The sequence below is a fragment of the Poecilia reticulata genome, chromosome 19 (assembly GCF_904066995.2).
Source record: "Poecilia reticulata chromosome 19, P_reticulata-male-v2, whole genome shotgun sequence".
NCBI classification, from domain to species: Eukaryota; Metazoa; Chordata; class Actinopteri; order Cyprinodontiformes; family Poeciliidae; genus Poecilia; species Poecilia reticulata.
This window is the reverse complement of record NC_088848.1, coordinates 20,841,196-20,869,158: the sequence shown is the minus strand read 5'-3', so window position 1 is coordinate 20,869,158 and position 27,963 is coordinate 20,841,196. Positions and strand designations below refer to the sequence as shown.

General features: G+C 39.6%; 1 protein-coding gene across 2 annotated transcripts; it reads left to right on the top strand.

Annotated features, from left to right (window-relative positions):
- The first annotated feature begins 64 nt into the window (after positions 1 to 64).
- LOC103482110 (arf-GAP with dual PH domain-containing protein 1) lies at positions 65 to 27,794 on the top strand. Of its 2 annotated transcripts, XM_081601033.1 has the most exons (12): positions 481 to 545; positions 9,142 to 9,249; positions 10,923 to 11,050; positions 14,938 to 15,029; positions 18,283 to 18,365; positions 20,706 to 20,818; positions 20,911 to 21,057; positions 24,359 to 24,442; positions 25,383 to 25,445; positions 26,074 to 26,145; positions 26,231 to 26,459; positions 26,800 to 27,794. In XM_081601033.1, the coding sequence occupies exons 4-12, from the start codon at positions 14,941 to 14,943 to the stop codon at positions 26,826 to 26,828; spliced, it is 909 nt and encodes a 302-aa protein (XP_081457159.1). In that variant the 5' UTR covers positions 481 to 545; positions 9,142 to 9,249; positions 10,923 to 11,050; positions 14,938 to 14,940; the 3' UTR covers positions 26,829 to 27,794. The 2 variants fall into 2 exon arrangements, with proteins under 2 accessions (XP_081457158.1, XP_081457159.1); XM_081601032.1 differs by lacking the exon at positions 9,142 to 9,249 and having other exon boundaries at positions 65 to 545.
- The last annotated feature ends 169 nt before the right edge of the window (positions 27,795 to 27,963 follow it).

Here is a 27,963-nt window from a genome sequence, read left to right as displayed (position 1 = left end):
ATTAACAAATCCTGTCTGTTTCTACTCATTTATACTTATTTTGAGGTGATAAAAGTACACCTCAAAATAGTAGCTACCTTCCGTCTTTATCAAATTCCTGTATTAAATTTTATTTAACTGAGTGCAATTTCCGTATTGTGCCGCTAGATGTCTCACTTCTAAAAGTCTTTTTTTGAAGGAGGGAGAAGGTGGAGGAGGCTGTGGTGGTTGTTCTTCAGGCTTCATTATTATGCTGTCAGCGAGACAAGGTACCAGAATAATCAGAGCGCGGCAGAGACAGAGGCTCGTCGGCACGGATAGCTCGGTCTCCGCCGCTCCAGCTCAGACCGGAGGTGACAGGTGATCTCCCGCTCCGCCTGTCCGTCCGTCCGTCTGTCTGTCGGGCTCCGGCGGCGGATGTTCTCGGACAGGCTTCACCCCACCGCGGTGAGGCTGGACCGGTAAGACGCACACCATGGCGCTGGAAGCGGACGGGAACAAGCTGCGGCTGCAGGACGTGCTGGAGAAACCTGACAACGAAGTGTGCGCTGATTGCGGCAACCCAGGTAGGACGCTCCCCGCTCCCCCATCTCCCTGAAGCCGGTGGTGCCTGAGCATGCGGCGGCTGCACCGGGGGGACTTAATGTGGAGGAGGAGGAGGAGGGAAGATGAGGCAGCTAATAAGTCTCACATTTCCTATCTGATCCATTTAGATAAAGAAGCAGAAATCTAAAATGATTTTCTTTTTCGTAGTTGGAACAGGATGGACTCTGAACTTAAGTCTGAATGATAAATCCATAAAGGTGTTATCTTTGTGTGTGTGTGTGTGTGTGTGTGTCATTGTTTTGCCTAAGTGTGTGTAGCCAATTTGTGGTCTGTTATTATCCACTGTCAGCACCCTCAGCTTATACCATTATTACTTTCTGTGTGGATTGCACTACAGTTACTATTCGTTTTAGCTGGAAATCTTTTCTATATGCTCCAGTTCCTGACAGATAACAGTTTTTTTCAGTCCATATTCTCTCTTTTGTGATTTCCTCCCTCCATCCCATACCTATTTGTCTTCTCTGTTGTGGCTGTTAACCAGTAAGGCTCCAGTATGGGCTGAACGCCCAGTGCTGGGAGCCCAGCCCTCCCAGGATGCTTTGGCCCCGCTCACAGCCTCTCTGAGGGATGGCTCTCGCTGAGTGTGTGTATGTGCGTGTGTTTGTGTGTGTGCGCGTCTCTGAAGCCAGTGGTACTCTGGCAGAATCAGATAGATAGCTCTGTCAGAGCGGGGGTCCCTGAACAGGTGGAGGGGAAACAGTGTGAGATCAGACATGAGGAGAAGATCTTCTCACAGGGTCAGGGGGTTCTATTGGTCGCCATGGAGAACAAAACCTGACCAGATACCTGCACCGCATCCATCTATTCATCCATCTACTCCTCCATCATCTGTAAGTGTCCACATCCATCCCTTCATACATCTATTCATCCGTCTGTCCATTCATCTACAGGTTTCCATATCCCTCCATCGGTAGGTCCATCCATCCATTCATTTTATTGGCAGGTTTTATCTTCAAGCCTCACTACATTTGCTATTAATGCCATAAATTAATTTGATCAGTATTCTTATTTATTTGGTCGGTATGTTTTTACCATCTGTGAAGGGTAGTGTCATGACCTGGGACCTGATTTTTGCAGCTATTTTGGCCGTGAAACATTTATTATCAAAAGGTTTGAATAATCTTAAGACATAGATTCATTTTCCACCAAAGACATTCAGGTGATACACATATGTTCATTTATGTTCTGTCTCTCAGAAAGAGATTCCAGACTACTGATGTTAAAGTCACTGTTAATGACTCTTGAATTTTCTGCCTCTTGGTACTCTTTGCTAAATGAGCTATTGAAGGCTCAGTTTTCATGAGCGCACAGACATGCGGCCCACTGAACACTTAAATATGCTAGCATATTAGGTTAGCCTGGCAAAACCAGCTTCTTCGCTTTGTATAGAGGTTCTGGACCCTGAGCTATTGAGGAACAATTACTCCCTGGAGTTGTGGACACTGTTGAGGTTTTAAATTTTACATAATCGCTAAAGTTTGGTCATGACAACATATGTAATGCGCCAGTTTGAGTCTGTGAAATTTACGGGAAATTGGCTGTGCTGCGAAAAATCATTCTGTCCTTTGAAGAGAGAAGTGCCGAGCCAAATGTCGAGACGTCTGTTAATGCTAATTCAATTTGGAAGAGTGGCCAACACGAGTAATTGTTGGTGGTGTAAAATATTAGTTTGAATTGCTAATATTTATGCTTTTTGAAACATGGAAATAATTTGTGGGTCAGAAAATTGTGCGTCAGAAGGCAGAAGTCTGCTCTGGAACTGGTTCCAGTATGCCTAGCTAGCTAGATTCAAACTAGCTAGGTTGAATCTCCTGTCCGTTCCTTTCTGTTTCTCCAAACTCATTTAGCGCTATAAACATAACACCACAACCATCAAAACATTCTACTGCTGATTTCATTGAAATAAAGTTAACGGAATAGTAATTTATATGGCTAATTAACCATTTTTCCATGTTTGCCTTCATGAGGCGTTTAAGGAAACTCAGTGATCAACCAAAACTACAGTAAATCCTGTTCTCTGTTACCAGGAACTCCCAGGCTTCTAATTCATATCTCCTAATGGTCAGGACATGAATTATTGATGCTAGTTTGGTGGCTCAGTCCCAGTCTTGGGGACAGGGTGCTGTCTGGTTCACTATTTCTCTGCCTCTGTTAGGGAAGAAAAATATTTTTGCAGTAGTGTCTCACCTCGTAAAAGGAAGCCAATATGAATTCTACAAGAGTAATTTTAAACTATATTTCAGAAGGATGTCGCTGGTATGGTTATAGAAAAATAATGTGTTTTGTAAGGAACTTTTCATACTTTTATTTTAATTATGTCTTTCAATCCATTTGAATAGCACATTTAAAAGGTGAAAAACAAGAAGTGCATGTTTAACAAAAACAAATAAAATCAAATTGAGATCAGTTTGTTTTAATTAATATAAAGCTGGGGTTTTATTTTGTATAAACTTTTGGTATCTTCATTGCTGTGTGTGATACATTCTGTTTTTATAAGCATGTTGTTTAAACGTGAAAAGGTTCAGAAAAAGTAAATCTTACTGCGTGGACATGAAATTATACAAAGTCATTTGAATAACTTGTACAATGCTGTAAGAAAATATTTCTGCCCTTTACACATTTCTTCTGTTTTTTGTTGTTGTTTTTTTTACCTGTATCATCAAGAAAACATTTAAATAGAACCTAGCTGACAACACGGAGGAGGCTAATAGATCTGGAAAAAACTAACACATTCAAAAAGATTAACAAAAAAAAAAATCATAACCGTGTACCGGTCTGAAAAAAAAACATCCTAAAGGTTTTGGTTTCCAGCAAGAAAGTCATTATCCACAAGTAAGGGACACATCAAAGGTGTGAACCTTCTCAGTAGAAAGTAGGCAGCCAACCAAAATTGTTACAACAAACAAACTGGTCAAGAACATCTCGACCATTCCCCAGATTTTTGGAGGAAATGGCTGACTTGAAAGCAATTCTGCAAAGAAAAGTGGGCCAATACTATTCCTCTGTGATTTAAGACCCATTGATGGCAGTCATTGGCGCCAACGGATGGCTCAGTGACATTACTTGGAGTTATATTGTGTTGTTTAAGTGTTCCCTTTACTTTTTTGAGCAGTATATTTCGAAACAAGATCATTCAAGTAGTCTGTTTGAATCTAATCCCTCTGATTTCTGGGTCCCAAAGAGCAATTACTTGTATCTTTTCCATAAAAGGCAAAGGGATTTTCTAACCCATTTGCTCACTGAGATTATCAACACAATGACTCAGTGACTGTGGTTATGTAGTGACACAGTGATATAATTCGTGTGTCATCATCAGCATAAACACTGTGAGAGAGGTTGTGGTTCTCTATAATCTGAGCTGTGGGATCATATAGATGTTAACTAAAAGTCGGCCAAGAATACAGCCTTGAGGAACCCCACAGCTGTTTTTTGGTTTTCCAAACTTGCAATTACCGAATGCCCCTGTCTACCAAGACATGTAATGTAAAAAATATTGTGCATCAACCGTGACAGCAATAATAATATTGGATATTGATATAGACAGAAATTTTCATATTGTTACACCCCTAATACCAGACAGTCCCGCCCATTTTTCCAGGCTAGAAATCTGTATGTTGTGATCAATTTTCAGATACTGAGTTTGAATAATACCATGACCGACATTATAAATCTGTGTTAAAGTGCATATTGTAAATAGCTTTTATTGATTTTAAAATGTGTAGTTTTTCTTACTGATCTGTCTTTTTAAAAAAGCTACCCTTGTTTAAATTCTATCTATAATAACTAAAGACACAATCGGGAAAAAATATCAGTTGATGTTTTTGTTACTGAATGGGAATGGGTATCATAAACAGGAAGCTTCTGGGAAAAAAACCTGTGTTCGGACAATTGCAATAAACCCGTTATTATGACAAAACTGTATCAATGATGACTTTATGTCAACTTCCTGCCACAAATGTGCATCATGAGGCCAGAAACAGAATGCAACATAAATTGACTACCATGTGGGTAAAGGGGACTTTGATGATGATGCAAGCAACCGTTTTTAATGTTCAGTTTACTGCAGGTTTACTGTAGGACACATCACACTGTCCATAAGTGAGGGGGTATTGTAAATGCTCTCCAACGGCCAGGAGAGATGAAACGTTTTAAACCACATTTTCATTACAGACTGATCAAAAATACCGAATTGGAAAACCTTTGGTTCCGTATCAGTAAGTGGAAACGTTGGGTTGTGCTGCTTGTAGGCGCTCACAGAAAACTGTAGATTAGATTGTAAGCATGAGAAGAGTGTTGGTGTATGTGTGTTACTTTTAGCGCCGTAGTGATTAATCAGATTCTTGAAATACTCATAAACTAATTTAGCAATCGATTAATCATTAACAGGAATACACAGAAAAAAGGCAATTTGCTGAAAGAACAACATACACTAAGCAGTTTGCAATTAAGATAATAAAGAAAGCAACCTTTGCCTGTACATACGTTCCACCTAGAACTTGAATGTACACTAAAGGAATGCTATGTTGTTGCATTTTAGGCAATGAAATGTCTATTTTCTTGTCTGAAAAATTGAATTATTTGCTTATTTGCATCTTACTAATGTACTTAAAATGTATTTAAAAGGCTTAAGTGGTTAAATAAAAAATCTGTGGAATGTGCCAAAAAAAATTATTTACCCGATTAATCGATTAATCATCGATTGCTAAAATAATTGTTAATTGCAGCCCTAGCAACTTTGACAACAAAGCATATCTGTTTGCGCTGGGCGGTGGCCTAATTAAACCCTCTGACCAAGACAAATTCAAATACACAAGCTGAGTTTGTCTCAACTCTGGCAGCAGTGAGAATCAAATTTGCGCAAGAGGTCAGGGTGCTGTATGACATCACGTACTGTGCATTTACAGCCTCCATAGTAAAACCAGGGCATTTCATCATCAGCAGTGACCTGGCTGACCTCTGTCCCAGTCTTCCTGCATCCCCTCCATCCATTTACTGAACAGAAACACTTTTAGATGAATCGGAAAACACATAAACGTAAACTGCTCGTTGATTTTTATGCTTAGTCACTCTTCCTCCTTACCCTATGCGTTTTTAGTCCCCCCCCCCCCAACTCCCCAACCTCTGTGGGGGCCACAGAGAGGCTGAGCAGGGAGCTTATACGGCAGGGTTTCTCTGTAGCTCAGCAGCATTGCAGTTCTGCCCTCTGCGAAGGACGCACAGATGAGTTATTCCCACCTGAGAGGGCTCAGCAGTCCTCTGAGGTGGTGGGGAAGATGTTTGTTGAAACGCAAAAGAAATGGGGGCTGGGGGAAATCCAGCAGCAGCTTTGATGGGGATGGGAGGCCTAAGCTATTCTAGCATATCGCTTTGTGGGTTACTGGGTTTGGTATTTATTGTTGACTCTGGGAAAATCAGGATTCCAACGTTTCTGATTGTTCTGTAGCTTCTGAACTAAAATCTGTGAGAAATGATTCCAGTTAATTACAGCTGGGAGTTGCTGTGTTTGGGTTGATGTCAACACAGTGAGATCTTTATAATAATGATCAAGTAGTAACTGTATTGATGCATTAGACTCATAAATATTCTTGTTCATCTTACAAACTTAAGCATATCTAGCTGTTTTAACCTCGCTCTTTGCATTTTAGGCAATGAAATGCTTATTTTTGAGGTGAAGACCGCAAAAGTGCACTCTGTCGGACTAAATCATAAGTACAGTACGTTCCTTCATTGGTTTCTTTGTTAGTTCCTTCATTTATCCCTTTGTTGGTTGCTTTCTTCCTTTGCTTGTTGCTTTGTTCATTCGATCCTTCATTCGATCCTTCGTTTGTTCCATTGTTTGTTCCTTCGTTCGTTCCTTCATTCTTCAATCGTTCCATTGTTCGTTCTTTGTTTGTTCCTTCATTCAACGAACAAAGAACATTGAATGAAGGAGCGTTCCTTCAATATTGCTTCATTCAACGTTAAATGAACGTTGGCTCCTTTGTTTGTTCCTTCATTCGTTCCTTTATTCATTCCTTCATTCACTCCTTTGTTTGTTCCTTCATTCGTTACTTAGTTCGTTCCAATGTTAGATACTTTCCTTCGTTCGGTACTTTCTTTGTTCCCCCTGTCTTTTCTTCCAGCTCTGGTTGGGTGTTCTTGCAGCTTGTTCTTGACACACATTCTGGGCTAAACCTTTTTTTTCTTACCCTTGGCTTTTGAGAAACATTAATGCTCACATGGTGCATTCCAAGAAGCTTGCCTGCTAGAAGATCTGCGTTTAGTTTTTTTAGAGGTATGAAACATCCTGGCCAGCAAGAATTCTTCTCTTGTTCTCGCCTCGAGTTAAGAGCTGATTTTCTGTTCTTGTAGAGGATGTACAGAGCTTAAGTCCAGACGGCATCTTATTACCGGCGCACAGCCTTGGATGGTACAAGTGGATTTTCCCTCTTGTACAGTTGTTTATTCTAAGCAGCATGTTGCTTAAAATAAACTATGTGTTGTTTCCATCTGCCCCTACAACACAAGTACGTTAATATTTCTCTCTATTTAAAACTATTCCCTTCCCTTTAGCTCTTAAATGAACGAAAATATATATGTAGACAGATTTTATTCCTATGTCGATAACCATCGCTGCAAATTTGAAAGCGAGAAGATGGTGAAAAAAAGTTACATTTTTTTCTATTTACAGACCCATTGTAGTTCATTCTAATGTTAAAGTGTTTGGATTGGATTCATAAAGGAGAGGTTGAAATTCTACGACTCTTATTTACCTTCACCTACACTTACCTTTAACTTCTGAGCTGCTACACGACTGAAGTATTTCACTAACAAGAAAAGAAAAAAAAAACTTATTATCCAAGTTGGAGCAACAAAATAAATACAGCTTGAATATTTATAGAATAATCAAAGAGAATGTGTGATGATTAAGTTTCATCTTTTCAAGGCAAGTAAAGTTTGAAAAGAAAACATTTTATTTGATCAAATCCCCACAGCCACCTGGAACCGAAGGTAACACACGTTAAGTAACATCAAAGACGCTTATGGAGCGACAGCATCTTCCTGTGCGCTGGTGTTTTGTTTAGTGTAAGGGTCGCGACCTCGGCTGACAGGACCAGCTGGTTCATTCCCACCAGGATGCAAATGGCCGTCTGCATTTGCATCCAGACATTCAAATGATGTGTGTACAATACAAACAGGCATTTTTTTTAGTATTATTGTTATTATTATAGTCTGCAATAGAAGCCAAGGTGCAACAGACCCATAAAAAACAATTTTCAGACTTAGATCAGTGTATTTTATTTTATTTATTTATTTTATTTTATTTTTTTCATCCCTCTTTGAGCACAATAACCCCATGGGAAACATGGTGGTGGTGGCAGCATAATGCGTCACAGCCAGGCAGGCGTTACTTTCTGTGATGTATTAAAACGATACGTTGACGTTTCCTGTTGTAATTTGACAAAAATCAATAAAATATGAATAAGTTAAGGCAGCGATGTTCAAACTTTTTACCGCGGGAGCCAAAACTGTCACATTTTAACTGCTGGTGTGTCATGATCCGTGTTTCAGTGTGTTTGTTTTTGAGTTTTTCTGTGTGATCCTGTTCACTGTGAGTCCTGTCTCTGCGTCTTCCCCGTTGATTGTCTCCCAGGTGTGTCTCGTTCCCTTGATTACCCCATGTGTATTTAGTCTCACCTGTTGTCTGTGTTCTTCGTTGGATCCTTGACCGCTTGTCTGACGTCTTTTGTCAGTCAGTCAGTCAGTTTCCTCAGTAGAACTGTGAAGTCCTGAGGTTGCTTGTTTCAGTCTTCAGTCTTTATGTCAGTTGCTACCGGTATTAGCTGTGTGCTAATTAGCTGCCGTGCTGCCTGTCCTGGACTGTGAGCTCATTCATTAAATTCTTCATTTTTCATCAATAACCTGGCTCTCTGCGTTCATCCTCACCACCACCCACCTTGACATGGTGAACCACAAAATTTATTAAATAAAAAAAATGTAAACTTAGTTTACTGTGATTTAGATTTTAATCTGACCTGCCGAGCTATATCCAAAATGTTTTCAGACTGTTGGCTTATTTAAAATATATATATATATTTTGTGTCTTCAGTTCTTTCTCTTCTGTTGACCAGATTTTGACCATTCCCAAGATTTTGACCATTCCTGACTTGTCATCAGGGGCCGAACAAAATCATTTCAAGGACCACAAATGGCCCCCAGGCCACACTTTGGACACCCATAAGGTGTTTGACTGTTACTGTAAGTCACTGTGTGTGGTACTAACACATTTTCAGCTTGCTGTTTTGAATCACACATCTGTTAAGATCGCTCTCTGTTTATATATATGTGTGTGTGTGTGTGGTAAGTCAGTCATGCTGCTGTGGTAATCTTCCTGAGTGCTGCCTGCTCATCTACAAGCTCTGACTCAGACAGAGATGACCTCACGGCTAAATGGCATGTGGCGTGTTTTGGTGTGTGCTGTAGTCGGTGTGTGTTTGTCTGTGTGCGTGTGTGTGAGGCTGGTAAGCAGGAGGCCTAGCAGATCTTTAAAGAAAGACGTTTGATTTATTCACACAGAGGCCTGGGTGCAGCTGTGCTTAATCACAATCCAGAATGATTAAAGGATAAAGTGACATCGATCGAAGCTTTGCTCGCTAATCCCGGGGTGACGGGGAGAAATCTCAGGTGGGTTTTTGTTAAGTTGCTGGCGAAAACCTCAAGAGATTTAAATCTTCCATCCCGTTCCCAACGTTGTCTCTAAACTTTTTCATCTTTGAGTTATTTTAATGTCCACTTTGGCAAGAGACATTACAACTTTTTTCAGCGTTATTTTATGGGTTTCTATCAAATAAATTTCTTTTATTATTGAGACTTTCAAAGTACGGGATTTTCTGAGTTACAAACGACGTAAAATGTGTAAATGTAGACCCTTTGTCGGTTTTCCACTCTTCTTGAATCTTGACTTGGGCTGCAACTTACAATTATTTTAGTAATCAATTATTCTAATGATTAATCAAATAAAAAAAGACAATATTCTAATATTCACAGATTTTTTCATTTATCTTCTGTCTTGTACAAAATTAGAAATGCTTAAAAATATACAAACAAACAGTTTAATTCCCTTTTTAAATAATGAAATCCAGTGACAGCATTCCTTTAGTGTACCATTGATCATTTGTAGCAAAGGATTCATCAATACAGTGAAGGATTGATCAGTTGAATATTTTTTTTACATTAACCAATTCATAATTAATAATTGGATAGTAAAAGGTGAAAAGGAAGATTTTTTTTTTCTTACAGAATTTGAATCAGGTGAAGCTGAAACTGTTCAACAGTGAGTTCTCGATAGAAGATATTTACAGTCAAAGTTTGTCTTATCTTAAATGCTAAATGCATACATAAGTATTTGCACATTTTTGACTTGATGTCTGTTGTGAATAGGTTATTTCACTAAAAGGCCATTTTTTTTCTTAAAAAAAACAAAGTCTAAATACTCCAGCTAATGATTTTACTAAATTAGTTGACAATTATTTCAATCATTAATTTATTGCGATTAATCGTTTCAGACCTTACATCGACTCTATTCTCCTACCTGTTGTTGTGAACACTTCATTTGTTCTCTCTCTCTTTGTGTGTGTGCGTGTGTGTGTGTGTGTGTGTGTGTGTGTGTGTGTGTGTGTGTGTGTGTGTGTGTGTGTGTGTGTGTGTGTGTGTGTGTGTGTGTGTGTGTGTGTGACTGAGTGACTCAACCGTTCCACTGCTGACCACCCACGGATGCTGCTACTGCTGTGTTGTGGTGTAGTCCCACACGTTCTCTAGGTGCTGATCAGTGTGTGTTCGGCCACAGATTCAGGTCACACTCGGCACCCGTACATTGCCGTGTTTGCGTGTGTGTGCGTGCGTGTGTGTGTGTGTGTGTGTGTGTGTGTGGGTGGGTGGGTGTGTGTGAATTCTCTGCTTTCGTGTGAGAGCCTGTGCGTGTTCCCCTGCGTGGTAATGCAGCTAACCTGATAACGGCCTCAGCTGACTTCTGATCAGATCCCAGGTGGTCTGCTTCCTGTTAGAGGGCCGCAGTCAATAAGATTTCCATCAAATGCGATCTTGCTTTATGAGCAGTGACCCTCTAAATGTGCTTCTGTGCCTCCCTGCCCTACGCCGACCAGCACCGGTACCAGTATTTATTACTCAGACTCCGTTAGAGGTCTTGGTTGCCTCTCCGTCTGAACTCACATCCTTCCCTTCCACCTCCATGTTTGCTCACACCATATTGCCTCTTTAATTCTTCCTTGTCTTTCTCTCTCTCTCTTCTCTCTCTCTCTCTCTCTCTCTCTCTCTCTCTCTCTCTCTCTCTCTCACAGAGCCGGACTGGGCGTCGCTGACTCTGGGCGTGTTTGTTTGCCAGGCCTGCTCGCTCCTTCACCGGAGCATCCCCCACATCAGCCGGGTCAAGTCGGTGCAGGACACGTGGGAGGACAGCGAGGTGGAGGTAGGCTGAAGGAAAGGATGAATGTTTTTTTTTTTTTTAACCAAAGAAAATGTAAACACTGTGGCCTGCGTAGGGCTGGACGACACAGCTGAAAAATGCATCACAACATAAGCATTTTGCATCAGTTGATACCGATAATTATTGATTAGTTGTTCTTGTTTTAGATGTCTGAAGTAATACCAAACTGAAGATGATATGACCTTTCTTGTTTTATCCTTTATTTTAAGTCGTTATGAGGCACAGTGACGAAACCTGCGCAAGTTACTCTAGGTTGCTCGGTAACCACAAGTTACTCAAGTTGTTGCTAGGTAACCAAAGAGTGAGTGAGTTAGTTGATGCCTCATACCTTTCTTAGCTACTCTTGAAAGGTTGAGCGGTTAAAGTCTTCCCCCTGCCTACATCTCCCAGAATGCTGTGAGGTTCTACATTGGAGTTCAGTGAAATTACTGAATATCCTATCCTGTCCCACCCCAATAACACCACCCTGGGATGGTGTTGTTGGGACTGTGCTCATCCTTCTTCCTCCAAACACTGGTGAGTGGAGTTGATACCAAAAAGTTTTATTTTGGACCTGAACATGTGCTGGAACACGAGCAGGAACTTAATCCACGATGGTGTAGTGTTTTACTAGTGGTAACCTTGGTAACTGAGGTCCCAGCCCTCTTTAGGGTCTTGGCCTGGTCCTTCATCTTCCTCATAATCCACGGTGTCGGCGCATCCTTGAAATGTCTTAGAAGTTCTTAAATTCATGAGGCCTTAGAAAGTCTTAAATTATTTTGTAAAATGTATGTTGGCCTAAAAAGTATGAAACATGTAACACTGTTAATCAGGATGAGTAATAAACAACCAAACCGTGTGACAAAGCAGACCGGCAGAGAGAGACATTCAAACAGTGACACTGACCAACACAGTGTGAGCCCTGGTCAGTGTGAGCAGGTCTAAACTTCTCCATGGTAACCAGTTCTCACAATTTGAGCTCCTTTTCTAATTTAATCTTGTTTAGCAGAGTATTTCTATGATTGTGTTCTGACACTGGGAAGAAACATTCATAAGTTACCCTGGGAGATCAGGCCAGGCTGGGTGTGGCATTTACACTAATACATAGTGAGAAAACAGTCCAAGCGGAAATGTATGCAGACCTTAAAATAAGATTTTATTTTCAATTTTGCATTTTTGCTTTTTAAGTTGCTCAAGGAGTTTTGGAAAACACTTAATTGTTAAATTAACCCATTGTTGCCCTGGGAACAATGGGTTGTCCAGTGGCCATGTAATCTATAGCCACTGGACATTTGGCTGGACTTGGATCCATATTTATCTTCACATTATTAATCATGAACTAGAGAGCACAGAAATGTCAACAGTCTGTTGAGTTCGCTGTTGGAGAACTGCACCAAGGAGGGGTGGCTTTTCATCAGCAAGTCTCCATGACAACCAGAAGACACTTTGTAAATGCAGACTGGTTGTTTGGGAGTGACGCCAGAAAAAAAACAAAAAAAAACATAACAATAAAACAAAACAAAAAAAACGCCCGTATTCTGGAAACTGAAATGCGTCAACATGGTGTCATTTACAGGATAATGCAGAATAGCAGATCGCTTTGCTCCAATAAAGGTGCAAGAAAAGCTGCAGATATAAACTGTTTCCTCACTCAGAGTCGGTTTGAAGTTGAAGAAAAGTCATTCTGATCTAACCTGCCAATTACTGGATCTTATTTATTTCTTTTTTTAAGCAATTATCAGGCATGAATGACAATTTCATGAAAATTTACTCGGCTTGCCCGAGTACTGCATTTTTTTCCGTTTTTGTTTTTCTTTCTTTCTTTTTTTCAGTAAGAGAAAAGGTTCAAATAAAAAAATATCTTTATTTTTTAATTAAATCATTAGGCCTTTATTATTATTGCCACCCAGGCCTGAAAATTCTGTGAATGTATCAAAGATGTAAGAAACCTTTTGAAAAAACTTGGATTATATGATTCAAGGACATTTTATTTCCTCGTGGAATTAATAAAGTATTTTTAAATCAAATTCAACTGAAGAAAAAAAAAAGATGTATATTGCTTATTGTCACTATTGGCAAATGTTCATGTTGATGCCATCCCCAGTTTGCAAGCGAGTCTCCACAAAAGTTTTCCATTGGGGGTTTATGCACCTGGCTATTCCTTGGGAAGATGTAGTTGCTAAGCAACCAGCTGAGATTCCAGGAAGCTACTGATATCTTTATTTGAGCCTTAGCAAATAATCCACTAAGCTTATTTCCCAAAGTGCTGAACCCAGCGCCTCATTAATACGACTGTACCCAGTTTGATCAAATCAACCATGTCAACTTTATCTTTTAACTCCAGATTGCTATCATGAGCAATCCCCAACGTGTGTGAGATAAAGCTACATATTTCCATGTGACCGCGCTGAATAACACCAAGAGGGGCCGCTGGAACTCAATTAGCCTGAAATGTCTCTGATGTTTGATTGGGAAGGAGGCAGTGATGGATTATGTTCTTTATAGCAAGATGGGATATGAAGTGAAGAGGATGTTTTATGTATTTTCCAGGAACATAGAGCCATTTTATAGCACAAAGGTAACTGTTACCTTTAGTTGTTATAAAAAAAAAAGCTGTACATATCAAATATGACTTAAAAGAAATTTGATTTTGTAATTTAGCGCCTTGAAATTGGCGCCTCTGCCTCTTTAAGAAGCTCCTGCTCTTTTTGAAACTCTGCCTTTCAGGAAGTCATCACAACTTGGCTCCTCTGTTAACCCTTTAACAACATTTCTATCAGAGTCTCGCTGAAGAGTGGCTCCTCTAAAGAGCTCAGCAGATGGGCAGTTCCACCAGCTGTTTGCTAATTGCTGCTGGCTAGTCTGAAGGAGTCCGCCGCTGAATGGTTGTCGTGGGAGTTTAAAAGATGTCTCAAACACGCATGATAGAATCAAGGCAACACTGGTTTGTATTTGATGAGGGAATAACATCATAATATGATGTAAAGCTAAAAAATATAAGAAAAATACTGAGTCTTTAAGCATTTTAATGATGCAGGTGTTTGTAAGTATCTGCAGAATACCAACATGTCAGCCTTAATTAAATTGCATGTTCTTATGTTTTTCCCTCAGTGTAACGTTATATTTATACCCCAGAAAAACATGGCAAGGGCTTAAAGAGAACAAAAAGCATTAAGACTTTTGTCACCTGTTTTACAGCATTAAGTGTGCCAATAACTGGCTCATGTGCAATAATCTTCTAATTGCTAAAATCTCACGCTCTAAAGATTACTTTGATTCACTGCGCGAGATCGGGCCACCTGCTGTGGAGGAGAGGCGCCAACGATGTTACAAATGTTGCATCCTGAGTGTGAAACGCGTCATCTTTCGTCAACAGTTGGGTCTCTTGTAAAATTTCGCGGCTTTTTGTCGAAATCAGTGTTGGTGATGGACTGCTTTGCCACCATGACCTTCACAGTGGAACGCCGCGGCGCTGCGTCCCTGTCAGATCCCTGCAGGGGAGCAGAGGAGTGGGGCTCAGGGGTTGTCTTTGGGTAAAACACAAAATGGAGGAAATGAGGTCAGGAGGCATAATGAGGGTTTTCTTCTCTTAAAACCTGCTTTCTGAACATCTCAGCTAAAAATCTTCAACATAATCTGATGGTTTTTTTCACCTCCCAAAATTATTTTGACGTAGATTTTTTTTAATATACTAAATAATATTTCTGCATTTGAATTCAGTAAACAAAAAATAAAAACACTTTAAGGCATTCAAAATTCTGTCATTCTTACTTTCTATTTTATGAAAAAAAAGTAATGTATTTTTTCAGATTAAATACTCAATAAAAATAAAACAAGCAAAAACATTTTAACATTTCATAACTAGCTCATGTCTTTTATCTGTGTTGCAGTTAATGGCTGCTATGGGAAACGGCGCCGCGAAGGCCAAGTATGAGCAGAAGGTTCCTCCTTTCTACTACAGACCAACACACACTGACTGCAAGTAAGGACACCTCTTTTCAGAAGTGAGGCAAAATCTAAATTATGAGCTGTGTTGTGAAAAGTTGTGTCCAAGAGCCTTAAAATGTAAAATAAAGTTATATCTGAGGAGCTAGACAGACTTAAATTTGTTCAGTCTGGATTGATTAAGCTGCGTTCTGTTAAAGAATGAGTCCCTGCGGAGTGACCAAAAAAAAAAAACTGATCCAGCCATGCTTCTTCTCGGAAACGGGGTGAGATAACATTGAGCTAGCTGCACGGTCAACATGTTACTCTGTGTTCACGCCAGTCTTATGTCACTTCTTTTTGTCGCCTTTACCGAGCGTGCATGTGACGATAGCAAGAATAACGGCTTCTTTGCAAGCGGAAGTTTAGTGAAATGAGTCGGTGTTAAAAACAAAAAAAATCGGATTTTTATGGCGTAACGCCTTTCAGCGTCATTAACAATTAAACATTGTTTCAGATTTTTAGCCATTGTTTTGCTCTCTGAAAAGAAACCTGGAATATTTGTGAAATAGACAGTTGGGCTGCATTGAAACACAGGAACATGTGCTCAGGAGAAAAGCAGAAAAGTTGTACTTGATGGTAAAAGTCGGAGAGCCATTAGCATAAAATTCTACGGAAGTATTTAACTGCCAGAATTTGGAAATAAATTCAGGTGCAGAATCTCATTAAAATAAGACACTTTCTTGTTATAATGAGTTTTATATCTTAAAAAGAGAGCATTTGTTGTTTTTAACGAGATGTAAAAATATGTTCCACTGACAGATTACTACTGCTTCAAAATTCATAAACGGGCTCGCTCTCATTCTCCATCTTCTCATTGTTTCCACTAGAAAAAAACAAAAATCTTGTTATAGTGGGAAAGTTTCTTGTTTAGATATTGCTCCTGAATTTATTTCCTAGTTTCATGTGGTACAAAATGCTACCATATAGTACAAATTAAAAAAAGTTCTTAAGTATTCATAACTATTATGTTCTTTTATGTACGGTTTTATTTGATGTTAGACCAAACATTGTTTGTCATTTCAAGTGTTCCAGCATCAGGAAGAATGTTCCTTTCTCAAACAGTGCCATAAAAAACACTATATTTATGGTTAATAATTTCTATAAAGGGTTCGTTTTTATAGTTGTGTTGTTGCATGTAGTCTTTATGTCCTCCTTACTATATTATCTACCATGCTATTTACACCACTGTGTAAATGCCAAGATGGTGCAAACACACCTGCTGGTAATGTGCACTCCTTCACACCTCTCATTGTGCAGGTTCCTCTTATTGTCTATAAAAAGGCCAATAATAAGTATTTTCACAGCTCGTCCTCAGACCACTTCCTGTTTAAAATTTAAAACTTTCAACCATACTGGGATCTAAAAAAAAATTACATTACCTGGAAATATTCAAACTTCTCTGGTGAGAAGCTGAAATATGATATAGAGCAAAAATACGTCCAGTGTCTTGCAAAACTGTTTTTCTTGTACTTTTCACATTGTTGCCACAAGCGTAAGAGTTTTAACATAATATTTTATGATAAACCAACACAAAGTAGCACATATGTGAAGTGGAAGGAAAAGGATATAAATCTCTCCACCCCCGCTGGCCACCTCAAAAAATTATGTTCATTTGATCCACTTCAATCAAGATGTAATATGAAACCCAATAAATAAACTAATATTCACATTACAGTGTGAATGCTCTAGGCTGAATGTCGTCAACATTCACAATTTGAAGTCAACTGCAGAACACTTGCTGAAATGCAATAAAATAGAAAGACGCAGCAAAGAAAAGTAAAACGGTACAAACACGCATCTGAAAATTTTCTTACAGCAAAACTGCCTGCTTAAAACAGATAACTTCAATGCTCAAACAACATCCTAACAGTATAAAAAATCCTGCATAATCCTGCTTAGTGAGCTTAGGTGTAAAATAATATGTTGAGTAATCTGAAGAGTGAAGAAACAGGTAAAATTAGCTAAAAAGCTAATGTTAAGCTTAAATTCTCTCATTCTCATGTTGGCTTGTGTAACATGCTGGGTAACATTATCTTAATTCATTCAGTAAGTTCACTTTATTTTTTAACTGCAAATTAGCTTAAAGGCTAATGTTAGCTTAAATAGTATCATTGTCATGTTGACTAAACACTAGCATGTTGGGTAATATTATCTTAGTCCATGCAGTAAGTTCACTTTTATTTTTATATAAGCTAATTATATCCAAATTAGCTAAGGGCTAATGTTAGCTTGTCATGTTGACTTAAACCAAGATGCTGAGTATTATTAACTTAATCTGTTCAGCATGCTAGTTTTGGCTTTTAAATCCAAATTAGCTAAAAAGCTAACATTACCTTAAATGTTATCATGTCTGCTTATATTCTGATGAAAGCATGTTCATGTGTGTGATCCTGTCAAAGTCCAGACCTAAATCCAATGCAGAATCTGTGGCTAGCCTCCATCTCTAGATGTACAGAGCTGGTAGCTGCAGGTCCAAGTAAAGATGATGCTACAAAACATTACTCAATTAGGCTAAATTTCTCATTTTATTTCCAATTCACTGTAATACACCGCTTCATGAGGGTTTATATTACATAAAAAAAACGCTAAAACGTTCAATGGGTGAGAACGCGCTTTTGCACTTTTCAGTCCCACTCTTTGGAATGTGAGACTCGTCTACCTCGTGTGCCTTCCTTCCCAAAGGCCTAAAGCAAAGAGACAAAACCAGGAGCTAAGAGTGTTCCTTTCTTATTTCTGATGGTTCAGATGAAAGGAGAAATGCCTTATCACCTCCCCGTAAGCACCACTAGGGATTAGTGCTCAGGTTCCAGTGTCACTGGAGGATCTCATTCAAAGGATTCCAGTCAAAAGGTTTTATCTCATTGTGCTGACAGAATGGTTGATTTTATTCTCAACACAAAGGAGAGTAAAATAAATGCAGAAATACTTTTAAAAAAGCGGGATAAAACAGATTCTGAGTTTAAAGGAGAGAATGAAATGAAGAGAGGAAACCAGATGAGAGTGCTTGTTGGCATGGTGATGAACTTACTGCGTTTGTATTTTTTATTTTTTTTTGTCTGCAAGAAAGAGAGAGAAAATCATCCTTACTGCTTTTGCATGTAGAGTCTTTTGCTGCTGACTGAAAACTCCCAAGAACTTCATAATGAATATAAACCAGTGATCAGCAGCACCGGGTCATGGCGCAGACCACTTTAGATGTGTGTGCAGTTCCCCTAAATGCTAACCGTGGCTTTTCGTTGGGTCTCCAGGCTGCTGAGGGAGCAGTGGATCCGAGCCAAGTACGAACGAAACGAGTTCGAGTTCATCGAGAAGCAGGAGCCTTACTCTGCAGGTATGTGCAGTAGGAAAAGCTTTTGTGTGTGTGTGCGTGTGTGTGTGTGTGTGTGTGTTTCATCATGAAGGCAGAGATTAGTGGATGTGAACCTATGGAGTCCATTTCCACTTCTCAAAGTCCTGGATCCTACATTTTCTAGATCTATCTGTACTTTGAAACATGTGACTCAGCTTTTTAGGCGCTACAGTAATTAGCTTCATACCTCCTTTCACTGAGAATACAGTGAAAGGGAAGTATGCATACTGCAAATTTTGGTTGATATATGTGCCTCTCATATTAAGGTCACTAATGGTCAAAGTGTGAACTACACGTGGTTCATGGAAGCAAACACACACTCTGACTTTACGTCTGACTGGACTCACATGCCCACCTCTCCATCCAGAAAGGGACTCGCCGTGTCAGGCTCTCGTCGTTCACCCTCCAATAAGCAAAACCTTGAAAACTCCTTGCACCGTCGTCTCCTGGTGGCGACCGGCTCTCAGAGATTCAATTACCCTGAAACGTCCATTGACGTCTTTCAAACTTTCTGTCTTCTGCTAAGTGGTTGGTGTGTATACGTTTGCCGGTTGAACGCCCATTGAAGCAGTGACATTCTAATTGTCACTGCTGAAGAGGGGAACTGCTATTAAAACAGTGAGTGCAGTTCTGCTGGTTGTGTGCGCGTGCATGTGTGTGTGCGTGTGTGTGGGGATGTGTGTGTGTGTGTGTTGGGACCAAAAGTACTCTATGTGTGTTGGTCTGTGATCAAGTGTCTCTATTGGTATACATTTCACATCATAGTGAAGAGATAGTCCACTCTGATTGGCTTTCAGTGACCTCACCCTTTCATTGAAACAGTGTCAAACACACACGCAAGCAAAGCAAGTAGGGTTGAATGAATCATTCTGTCATTTCTTATTTGTTCATTTCTCCGTCCTTCTTCCCTTTTTTGAGCATTGTGGTGTGAGAACCCAGCCTTTCTTTGAGTGTGTGTGTGTGTGTGTGTGTGTGCGTGTGTGTGTGTGTGTGTGTGTGTGTGTGTACGTGTGCGCGTGCGTGCGTGTGTGTGTGCGTTAGTGGGTGGCTGAAATCGACTATACACAGTAATATGACCCAGACCGCCAACAGCGATGGTATGCAAAGGACGGGAGGAGGAAAGCGGTGAGGAAAGAGTTGATGGTGGGGATGGGCTATTGATCTATGAGGTAATGCCTGTGTAGGTCAATGTTTTGAGTCAGGAAGTCGCGAAGCAGAGATAACAGACCGCAGAGCAGGAGAACGAAAAACAGCTCATTAATGGTGGTGAAGAAGGAAGCAGAGAATAAGCATGTAGGGGGAGAATGAAGACATGAAAATAGCACCTAGGATGTGAGTTGAAATGACCAAATTCGCCCTCAACCAAAAACGTAAGATATTTATTCAAAATATAAAGAACGCAACATTTCCTTACGTTTCTTTAAACATAAACACTTTAGAAATGGAGCAGATTTCTCTCAAGCGTTTAAGTACTGTATGTTGGGGCCGCAACACTGCGAACAGCTTCACGTTCCACCTTCTGCTGTTTTACAAACTTCAGGAGACCAAAATGGAAACATTAAAATTTTTCATCTATTTAAAGCTGGTGTAAAACAACAAAAAAGCAAATAAAAAATCCTGACAAGTTTCAGTTCCCTCTCAAAAGCAGATTTAGATTTAGATTCTACAAACCACTGATTCATGCAATGTTCCAGCAAACGTTTACAAGACATTCTCTGCCGTTTCTAGAAATAGATTTATTGTCTGTAATTTGCATAGTCGGTCTCACCGCTTTAGATTCACATACACATTTCTGATGGTGTTGTTGTTGTGGGAATCAGGAAAACAACCGTTCAGCGTCAGGAGACTTGGTTGGAATATAAACCAGCCCCTTCTTTCCAGATTATATTACCTGATCGTCCTTTACAAAGGTTTATTCTGTTAAAATGCGTCAGGATTAAACACAACACTTGACAGCCTGGTTGAAATGGAAGAAAAGGATGCTGTGTGGGCAGAGCCATCTACTGAAATAGACTGAGGAGGGGCGACTTTACAGGCTGTAGATAAAACGGCACATCATGACAGCATCACATGCAACAGGACGGTTGATAGTCGAGACAAGAGAGAACGTCTGCTGACTCATTTCTCCGTGTTTACTCTCCGTTTCATGCACTCTTTCCTATTTATATTGTCGTCTTTAAAGAAATCCCATCCGACAGAAGCCGGTTGAAATGCCTTACCCTTTCTACTGCAGATGACTCTTCTGTCGAATGTCTTCTAAAGACGGTTTAGTGCCGTCCTCCCTTCAACAGTTTTATCCCCCCTCCTCCTCCCTCTATTCAGGGTACAGAGAAGGGTTTCTATGGAAACGAGGAAGAGACAACGGCCAGTTCCTCAGTCGAAAGTTTGTCCTGTCGGAAAGGGAGGGAGCGCTTAAGTACTTCAACAAGCAGGACGTAAGCGACGTCAAAGTTTTGGCTTGACAATAAATTTTTTAAAAAGCATTGCTTGTGTGAAACTTTTGCAAACTGTTCATGCTTCCATCCAGGCCAGAGATCCCAAGGCAGTGATGAAAATCGAAACGCTCAACGCGACCTTCCAGCCGGCCAAGATAGGGAATCCCTGCGGCCTGCAGATCACCTACCTGAAAGACAACAGCACAAGAAACATCTTTGTCTACCACAGTGACGCTAAGGTACAGTCTTATAATCTCACACTGATATACTTGTGTCTGGTGAGTGAGTAATGTACTGCAACGATTGGCTTTTCAAATGCTCTGGAAAATCTTGAAGAGCAAAATGGGGAGAATATAAATGTTATCTGCTTTATGAAAACCCCTGAGTCATCAACGTAATGACAAATTTTGGGTTGGTTTTTTCCATTATGGTCTAGTAGGAAAATGAACTATTTGTGAAATGCTTTTGTCTTGAGCCAAAGGTTTTTGCAGTGACTCATTTTACAATATTCTGCTGAAGTTCCAATAGTTTTTGCAAATGAATCGCATTTATAGAGTCAATATTTAAATATTTATATTTTGAGTGTTCCTATTTATAACTTCTGTAATTTGCCTTGTTAACTATCGCATTCTGTTTGTCAAAATCTTGACTGACGGTGATCCACTGTTACTGGTGTTAATCACAGTTTCTTTGTTTCTTGACCACAAGTTCCCGGTGGGGTTAAGGTCTGGAGAGTTATCTGACCATTGGTCCAAAATGCAAAAGAAATGACCAGAAGTGCATTTTCTTGTCGGCACAATTAGAATACAAAAAATTATGTGAATTTCAGTCCAGTATTTCACAAAAATCAGAAATTTTACCAAATTGGCCATTGCGTTCCTACACAATTCCACTTGATTCTCATGTCCTTGTCTTGGATTTCTCCCATTGAGCTGGATTTCTCCATTTGAATTTCAACCGGGCCAATCAGCGACTAGAAGGACACGTTGTGTTTATTTTCTGCACTGTTTTAGAATTGCAGTCTGCTTGTATTTCTGCAATGGTTCAATGCTTCCATATATTGAGTGACAAAAGTCGGAGCAAGAAAAATGTTTAAGATATTTTATTGCTAGCAAAGATGTGGTGGCCTTGCTCCCTGCGGGGTTGTTTACAGCGGACACAGTTTCCAGTAAGCGTCCGGAAAGCGCATTACAAAAGTCACAGACAAATGTTAGCGATTGGGTAAAATTCAACAGAGTCCACGCCTCCGTCTGGTAATCATTTCTCAATAGATAAAGTTCCAGACTCTCCATATGAGGCAAAGTGTAAAACAAGGAGATAGTTTTTATTAGGCTAACAAAGTGCAATAAAAAGTAAATGTTGCATTCTAAACATAAGTGACACTGGAATTTTAAAGAGCCAGGAATAAATAGTGAGAATATTAGTCAACAAAAATAATAATAACACAACAAAGAAAGTTTCAAACTTGTTTGTTAGCTTTAGCAAACATTATGCTGGATGAGAGACTTGAATCCTGAAGCTTTTTCACCCAGACCGACTTAATTTTCCTTGACGAATACGAATCAGAGTTTGGAGAAAACAAGGACAGACAGACAGAGGAAATATGTCGGGTCCAAAATGTTCAAACTGATATATTTGAGCCAGAATATAACTCTAACTTGTGTGCTCTAAACATTTTAGCGTTGATTAGCATCTGTGTTGCTCTGTTTGAAAGTGATCCCTAAATAAAGCATGATTAAAATTGATTATCGAAGGTTTTCAGGTGATTCATCTCCTTTCATGTTTGCCGCTTGTAAACGGCGCATAGTGCTGGTATTGCCTCAGTTTGTTATATGGCATGCCAGCGCAGCTGTCGTATAAGTGACACATAAATCCAATGTAATAAAAAAATGAAACATTCTCCAAAGTCCATAAACAGATTAGAGGATTTTATTTTGTGACTTTTTCAGAGCAGAAACTAAATGTGAAATATGTTTGCTGCTGTTTTTATTGTCTCACTGCTGGTTTTGATTAAAATGATGTCGATAGTAAAGCTTGCACTACTGAAGACTATTCTTTGGAGAAAGTTACTTTTCTAGCTGAAAAATACTTTTTTTTTTTTTTTTTAGCTTTCCTTCAATTTATAATGATACTCAGGGCTCCTTCAGACTAGCCAGCAGCAATTAGCAAACACCTGTTGGAACGGCGTATCTGCTGAGCTAATTATGCGAGCTACATCTAGGTGAATAGCTGGTAAAAACATTATTACAGGGTTACCAGAAGAGCAACAATGTGACGACTTCCTGAAGACGGAGTTTCAGAAAGAGCGGGAGTTTCTTAAAGAGACAGAAGCCCAATTTCAAAGCGTTTAATCCTGAAGTAAAATTTATTTTATTTCATATATTAACTGAAGTTAACAGAGTTACTTGATTATGCTATAAAATGGCATGTGCCTGGAAAACATATTATACTGCCCCTTTATAAACATGAGGTTTAGCCGAAGTTATAAAGAGACATTTTGTAAGATCCAAAGAGACACTTGCGGCTCCAGATGATCACTTTATATGAGGTGATGGTGAAATACGGTTGGTTTCTCTGCTCAACATCAACCTTTCTGGATCAAAGCTTTCAAATGCCAGGCTCACTCTTTGTTTTAGGAATCCCATGCCGTCCATGAAACCGCTTTGAACGCGTCTTGCCAAATGTGCTCCGAATTGGAAGATAAATTATAAAGAGTTACGTAAGTCGGTGCGGTTATGAGCTTGCAGATTTTTGCAACATTTATGAAAAGCACAGACAGCTTTCCTAATGCATGAACATATATTTGTTTCAAATTTCCTTTGTGGAATTGGTTGAATCCTGTTTAACTCATCTGCATAACAGCAAGCAATCTAATGCGGATGTGTGCTTGACGTAGAAAAATCAGAGTAGTTCATAATAAGTATGCACGGTTATAAAGATAAATCTGAAAAGTGTCTGAGCCAATGATTAACATGTTTTGAACATTAGTTTTGTTTTGTTGAGACTTCATAACCCATTTTATTTTGTTTATTTACCATGGCTATTTAAAATGTCTTACAGCTCATTTTTATTTCATAGTAAATTTACTACTTAGTTGAGTCTTAATTAGATCATACATTTTAGCTTGACGACATGAAAACATCACTCTGACTCTACGATTATTCATCATCAATGAAATGTGAAAGGAAATCTTGAAAATTAACAGTTGCACCTTCTGGTTTAATCTTTAAAATAAGTATAAATTTATCAGCTATTAAAAGATTAATGACTAGGAAAAATGAATTTCAGAGTGAAGGGGAGAAAAAAAAGCACTGCTCCCTCTACTGGTAGAGCAGGAGTACTGAGGAAGAGTTCACCGAGTTCAGTCTGTCTCAATCTACGATGGAGTTACTGACGGAGACAAGAAGTCAAAACTCTTTTTTTTTTCATCAGAACCAAAAAAAACAAAAACAAAACTGAAAGTCCTCGTTTACACTGGTAGAATGTGCTGTCGTGTTGTGCAGGACGTGTTCCTAATGAGAGTGTGTGTTTGTTTGGCAGGAGACGGTGGACTGGTTCAACGCCATCAGAGCGGCCCGGTTCCACTACCTGCAGGTGGCCTTCCCTGGAGCGAGTGACGAGGAGGTGAGAAAGATGCACTTTGATCCAACACGTTTCTGGGAGCCAGGCTTATGGCTCCGGTCGCTGCCTCGGTGACGGTGGTTTATGATTTAAATGCAGATTGATTTCCCTGTAAAACCTAAAATGAGGTGATATTTCCTTGACACACATTTTCTCTGCCAGGTACATTCTCTGTTTCGAATCCTTCAGAAACGTTCTATATGGGGGTCTTTGTTTGGTTGTTGATATCTAGATTAATTTGCTTATCTTAAATTAAAAAATTGTATTAATAGAATAATTATTATTTTTAAAGCCACTTACCATTCTTTGATTTCAAAATGACTCATATTGTCATTGGTATCAGTTGGTAGGTGTAAAAAAAAACACATACACACACAAAAAAAGAAATAACACATCCACAAGCATGATCGACAGCGCTAGAACCCTCCTCCTGGCTCTGATTGGTTGTTTCTGGGAGTGGTGTATGTCTGCAGATGGCAGTATAACCACAGGGAGAAGTCAGAGGAGCTCAATTTTTCATAGATTATCTATATCATACTTTACTCTCAGGACATAGTGACAGCTTTAATATGTAATATTAACTACATATGACCGACGCTTTAAAATGCGTCGGTCATTTTAAAGCTCGTCTTAAAACCCATCTATTTTACTTGGCTTTCAACTCCAGCAGGGTCTAGTTTTAAATTGTATGTTTGTTTGTTTTTAAACTGTAAGTTTTTATTTTTTTATTGTTATGTTGTGTTTTAATGTGCTTTATAAATAAAGTTGGTATGGTATGGTAATATGTAAAATAATATTTTTATAAAAGTTACACTGCAGCTTTAAGTACAGTAGTACAAGATGGGGTAAACCTAATTTAGTTTAAGTTTTTTATGATGATACTTCATTTGCACTTTTTTAATATTTCATGCAAATCTTAAATGTTTTTTGCTTTTTTTTGTAGCTGGTGCCCAAATTAACACGGAACTTTATGAAAGAAGGCTTCATGGAGAAAACCGGCCCAAAGGTTTGTATTGAACCCAAAGTAAAACTGAAAGCAAATCAATAATTTCTATTCAAGATGGTGTTTCAAGGCTGTTTTGGGCCCACTTCTCTTTTATATATATATATATATATATATATATATATATATATATATATATATATATATATATAATATATATGCACCCCATTGTACAGATCAATAATACATTTTTGAATATATTTTTTTATCATGAGAGAACTTTCTGAATTACCTAATCGCCTCAAAGAAAAACTGCCTAGAACATAACTCCCTTCAACTGAATTCTAGGAGAACCAAGCTTCTAATTATCAACCTGGAGAGCATGGCTTCTCTGCTCAGATGGATAAAGTTGCTCATCGAGCCAAATCCAAGAATTTTATATGTTGTTTTTGCCCTCAAAACAAGTAGTCCAAAACTTTTCTTTTTGGATCATTTGAGTAATAGTTCATGTCAAAGCAGTAACTTGAGATGGCTATTATTTTCCTTGTTAATTTACTTCCTAATTTACCTACTCATTGCCTTCTTTTCTTCTGCCAAGCATTGTTTGAAACCACTATTTTCTATGTTGGGTGCAAACTGCAGTTAAATTATTTTTCCCTCTTTGTAATTTCTCTGTCTCGCTCTGCTGCAGCACACGGAAGGCTTTAAGAAGAGGTGGTTCACCATGGACGACCGGCGTCTCATGTACTTCAAAGACCCTCTGGTGAGAAGAAACCAGATTCTGTCCCGGTCCTCTAAAGGCCTGACATGTTGGAGTAACGGGACCCTCTCTGTCCCCCCCCTCCCAGGACGCCTATGCCCGGGGTGAAGTGTTCATTGGCAGCAAGGAGAACAGCTACACCGTGCTGGCTGGCTTGCCCCCGACCACGCAGGGCTACCACTGGAACCACGGCATCACCATCGTCACGCCCGACAGGAAGTTCCTCTTTGCCTGCGAGACGGAGGCCGAGCAGCGCGACTGGATCGCGGCTTTCCAGAGAGTCATCAATCGACCGATGAGGCCACAGGAATACGCAGGTTGTTATTTGGAATGTTGGACAGGTGCAGATAGGAAGGCGGACCGAAACTGATTTTGATTGATTACCCCGTCAAGTCCATCTACAGTGGCACATTGTTCAATTTTCTGTGGTTGCATAATTTTTACCTTCATATTTCTTTAGTTAATTGTAGGGTTTTGCTTGTTTTTTTCTGTGATTGCAGAATTTTTGTTTGCATCGTTTTTGTGTATTTAGAAGTTTGCGTGGGTCATGTATTAGTTTCTACCTCTCGGCCGCCATATCATTCACACTAAGGAAGGCTGCATGTGCATCGGTTTGTGTCCGTACCTAATTTCCGTTTCCTTCATTGTTTTTTTCAGTGGAGGCCCATTTTAAACACAAGCCTTGAAGCCTACAGCAAGTCCAAAGTCATCTGGACCGGCCCAGTCAGAGAGATCAGAGACAGCCCCCCACCCCGCACCGCACAACAAGTGGGGAGGCATTGGGGTCCTGTCTGGGTAAGGAGGAGGTTTTTGGAATGGGCCAAGATTAAAAAAGAAAAGGAGAACAGAAGGACTCCAGTCTATGTTAAAGACAATGGTTGGTATGATCTAAGGTGGAAGGGTAGAGATGATGTCTTTTAATACTGCTCTTACCAACTTTGTGCTGTACATTGTCATACCAGACCCCATTCCCTCCCCCTGTTCTCCTGCCCCTCAGCCATGTGGACCTCTCATCTGCATCAAGCTACCCTTACATCCTTGGATTTCATCTTGTGAATGGTTCTTTCTGCCTGTGATCTAATGTAGCTATGTAACCTAGAGTCATGTCACTGGTCGCGTAACGAAGACAAACACGTTGTTAATTTATTGAATGTACAGTTTTCGACCACAGTGTCTTAATCGTGCGTGTGGAATCGTCATGTTTTCATTGAGGACTCTTGCGAGGTCCAACCTCTGGCGCTGAAACCCTGGGAAACCTGAATTCTACGAAGTGCTGTTAACAACAACCATGCCTACAAATGAAACTTGCACACAAACGCTCAGTGAACACCACCTGCTTGTTAACGACGGCGGAGCAGGCTGGTCCTCCGCGTCCAACCAGGGTCCCTTTTACAAAACCTCCACCCCAAACAGAAGCCGCGCCCTTATTTATTTGTACTGTCAAACATACCATGTCATCGTGGGATGCTAATTTTTTGCTGCTTTCTTGGATTGTAATGTGACGGGATTGTAATTTGTAGAACACGTCTACAAATGTTCAATTTGTTCTTTGTATCTTGATTCAAAGGCACACTGTTTTGTTGATTCTTGCATCGTCGTGGGAAATAAATTTGAAAAATGAAAACGGAGGAACTAGAGATGAGGTTACAATATCTATATGTTCTGTGTCTGATTTGTTGTTTGTATGGTGGCCTTAGCATTAGTATTTTGAGAAACGATCCCGAGGACATTCTAAATGTTAGGTCAATGCCTAATTTGTCCAGCAGATGGCGCCATTAGACTGTGTACACAGTTACTCCTCCCATGTTGGAATTTGATTTT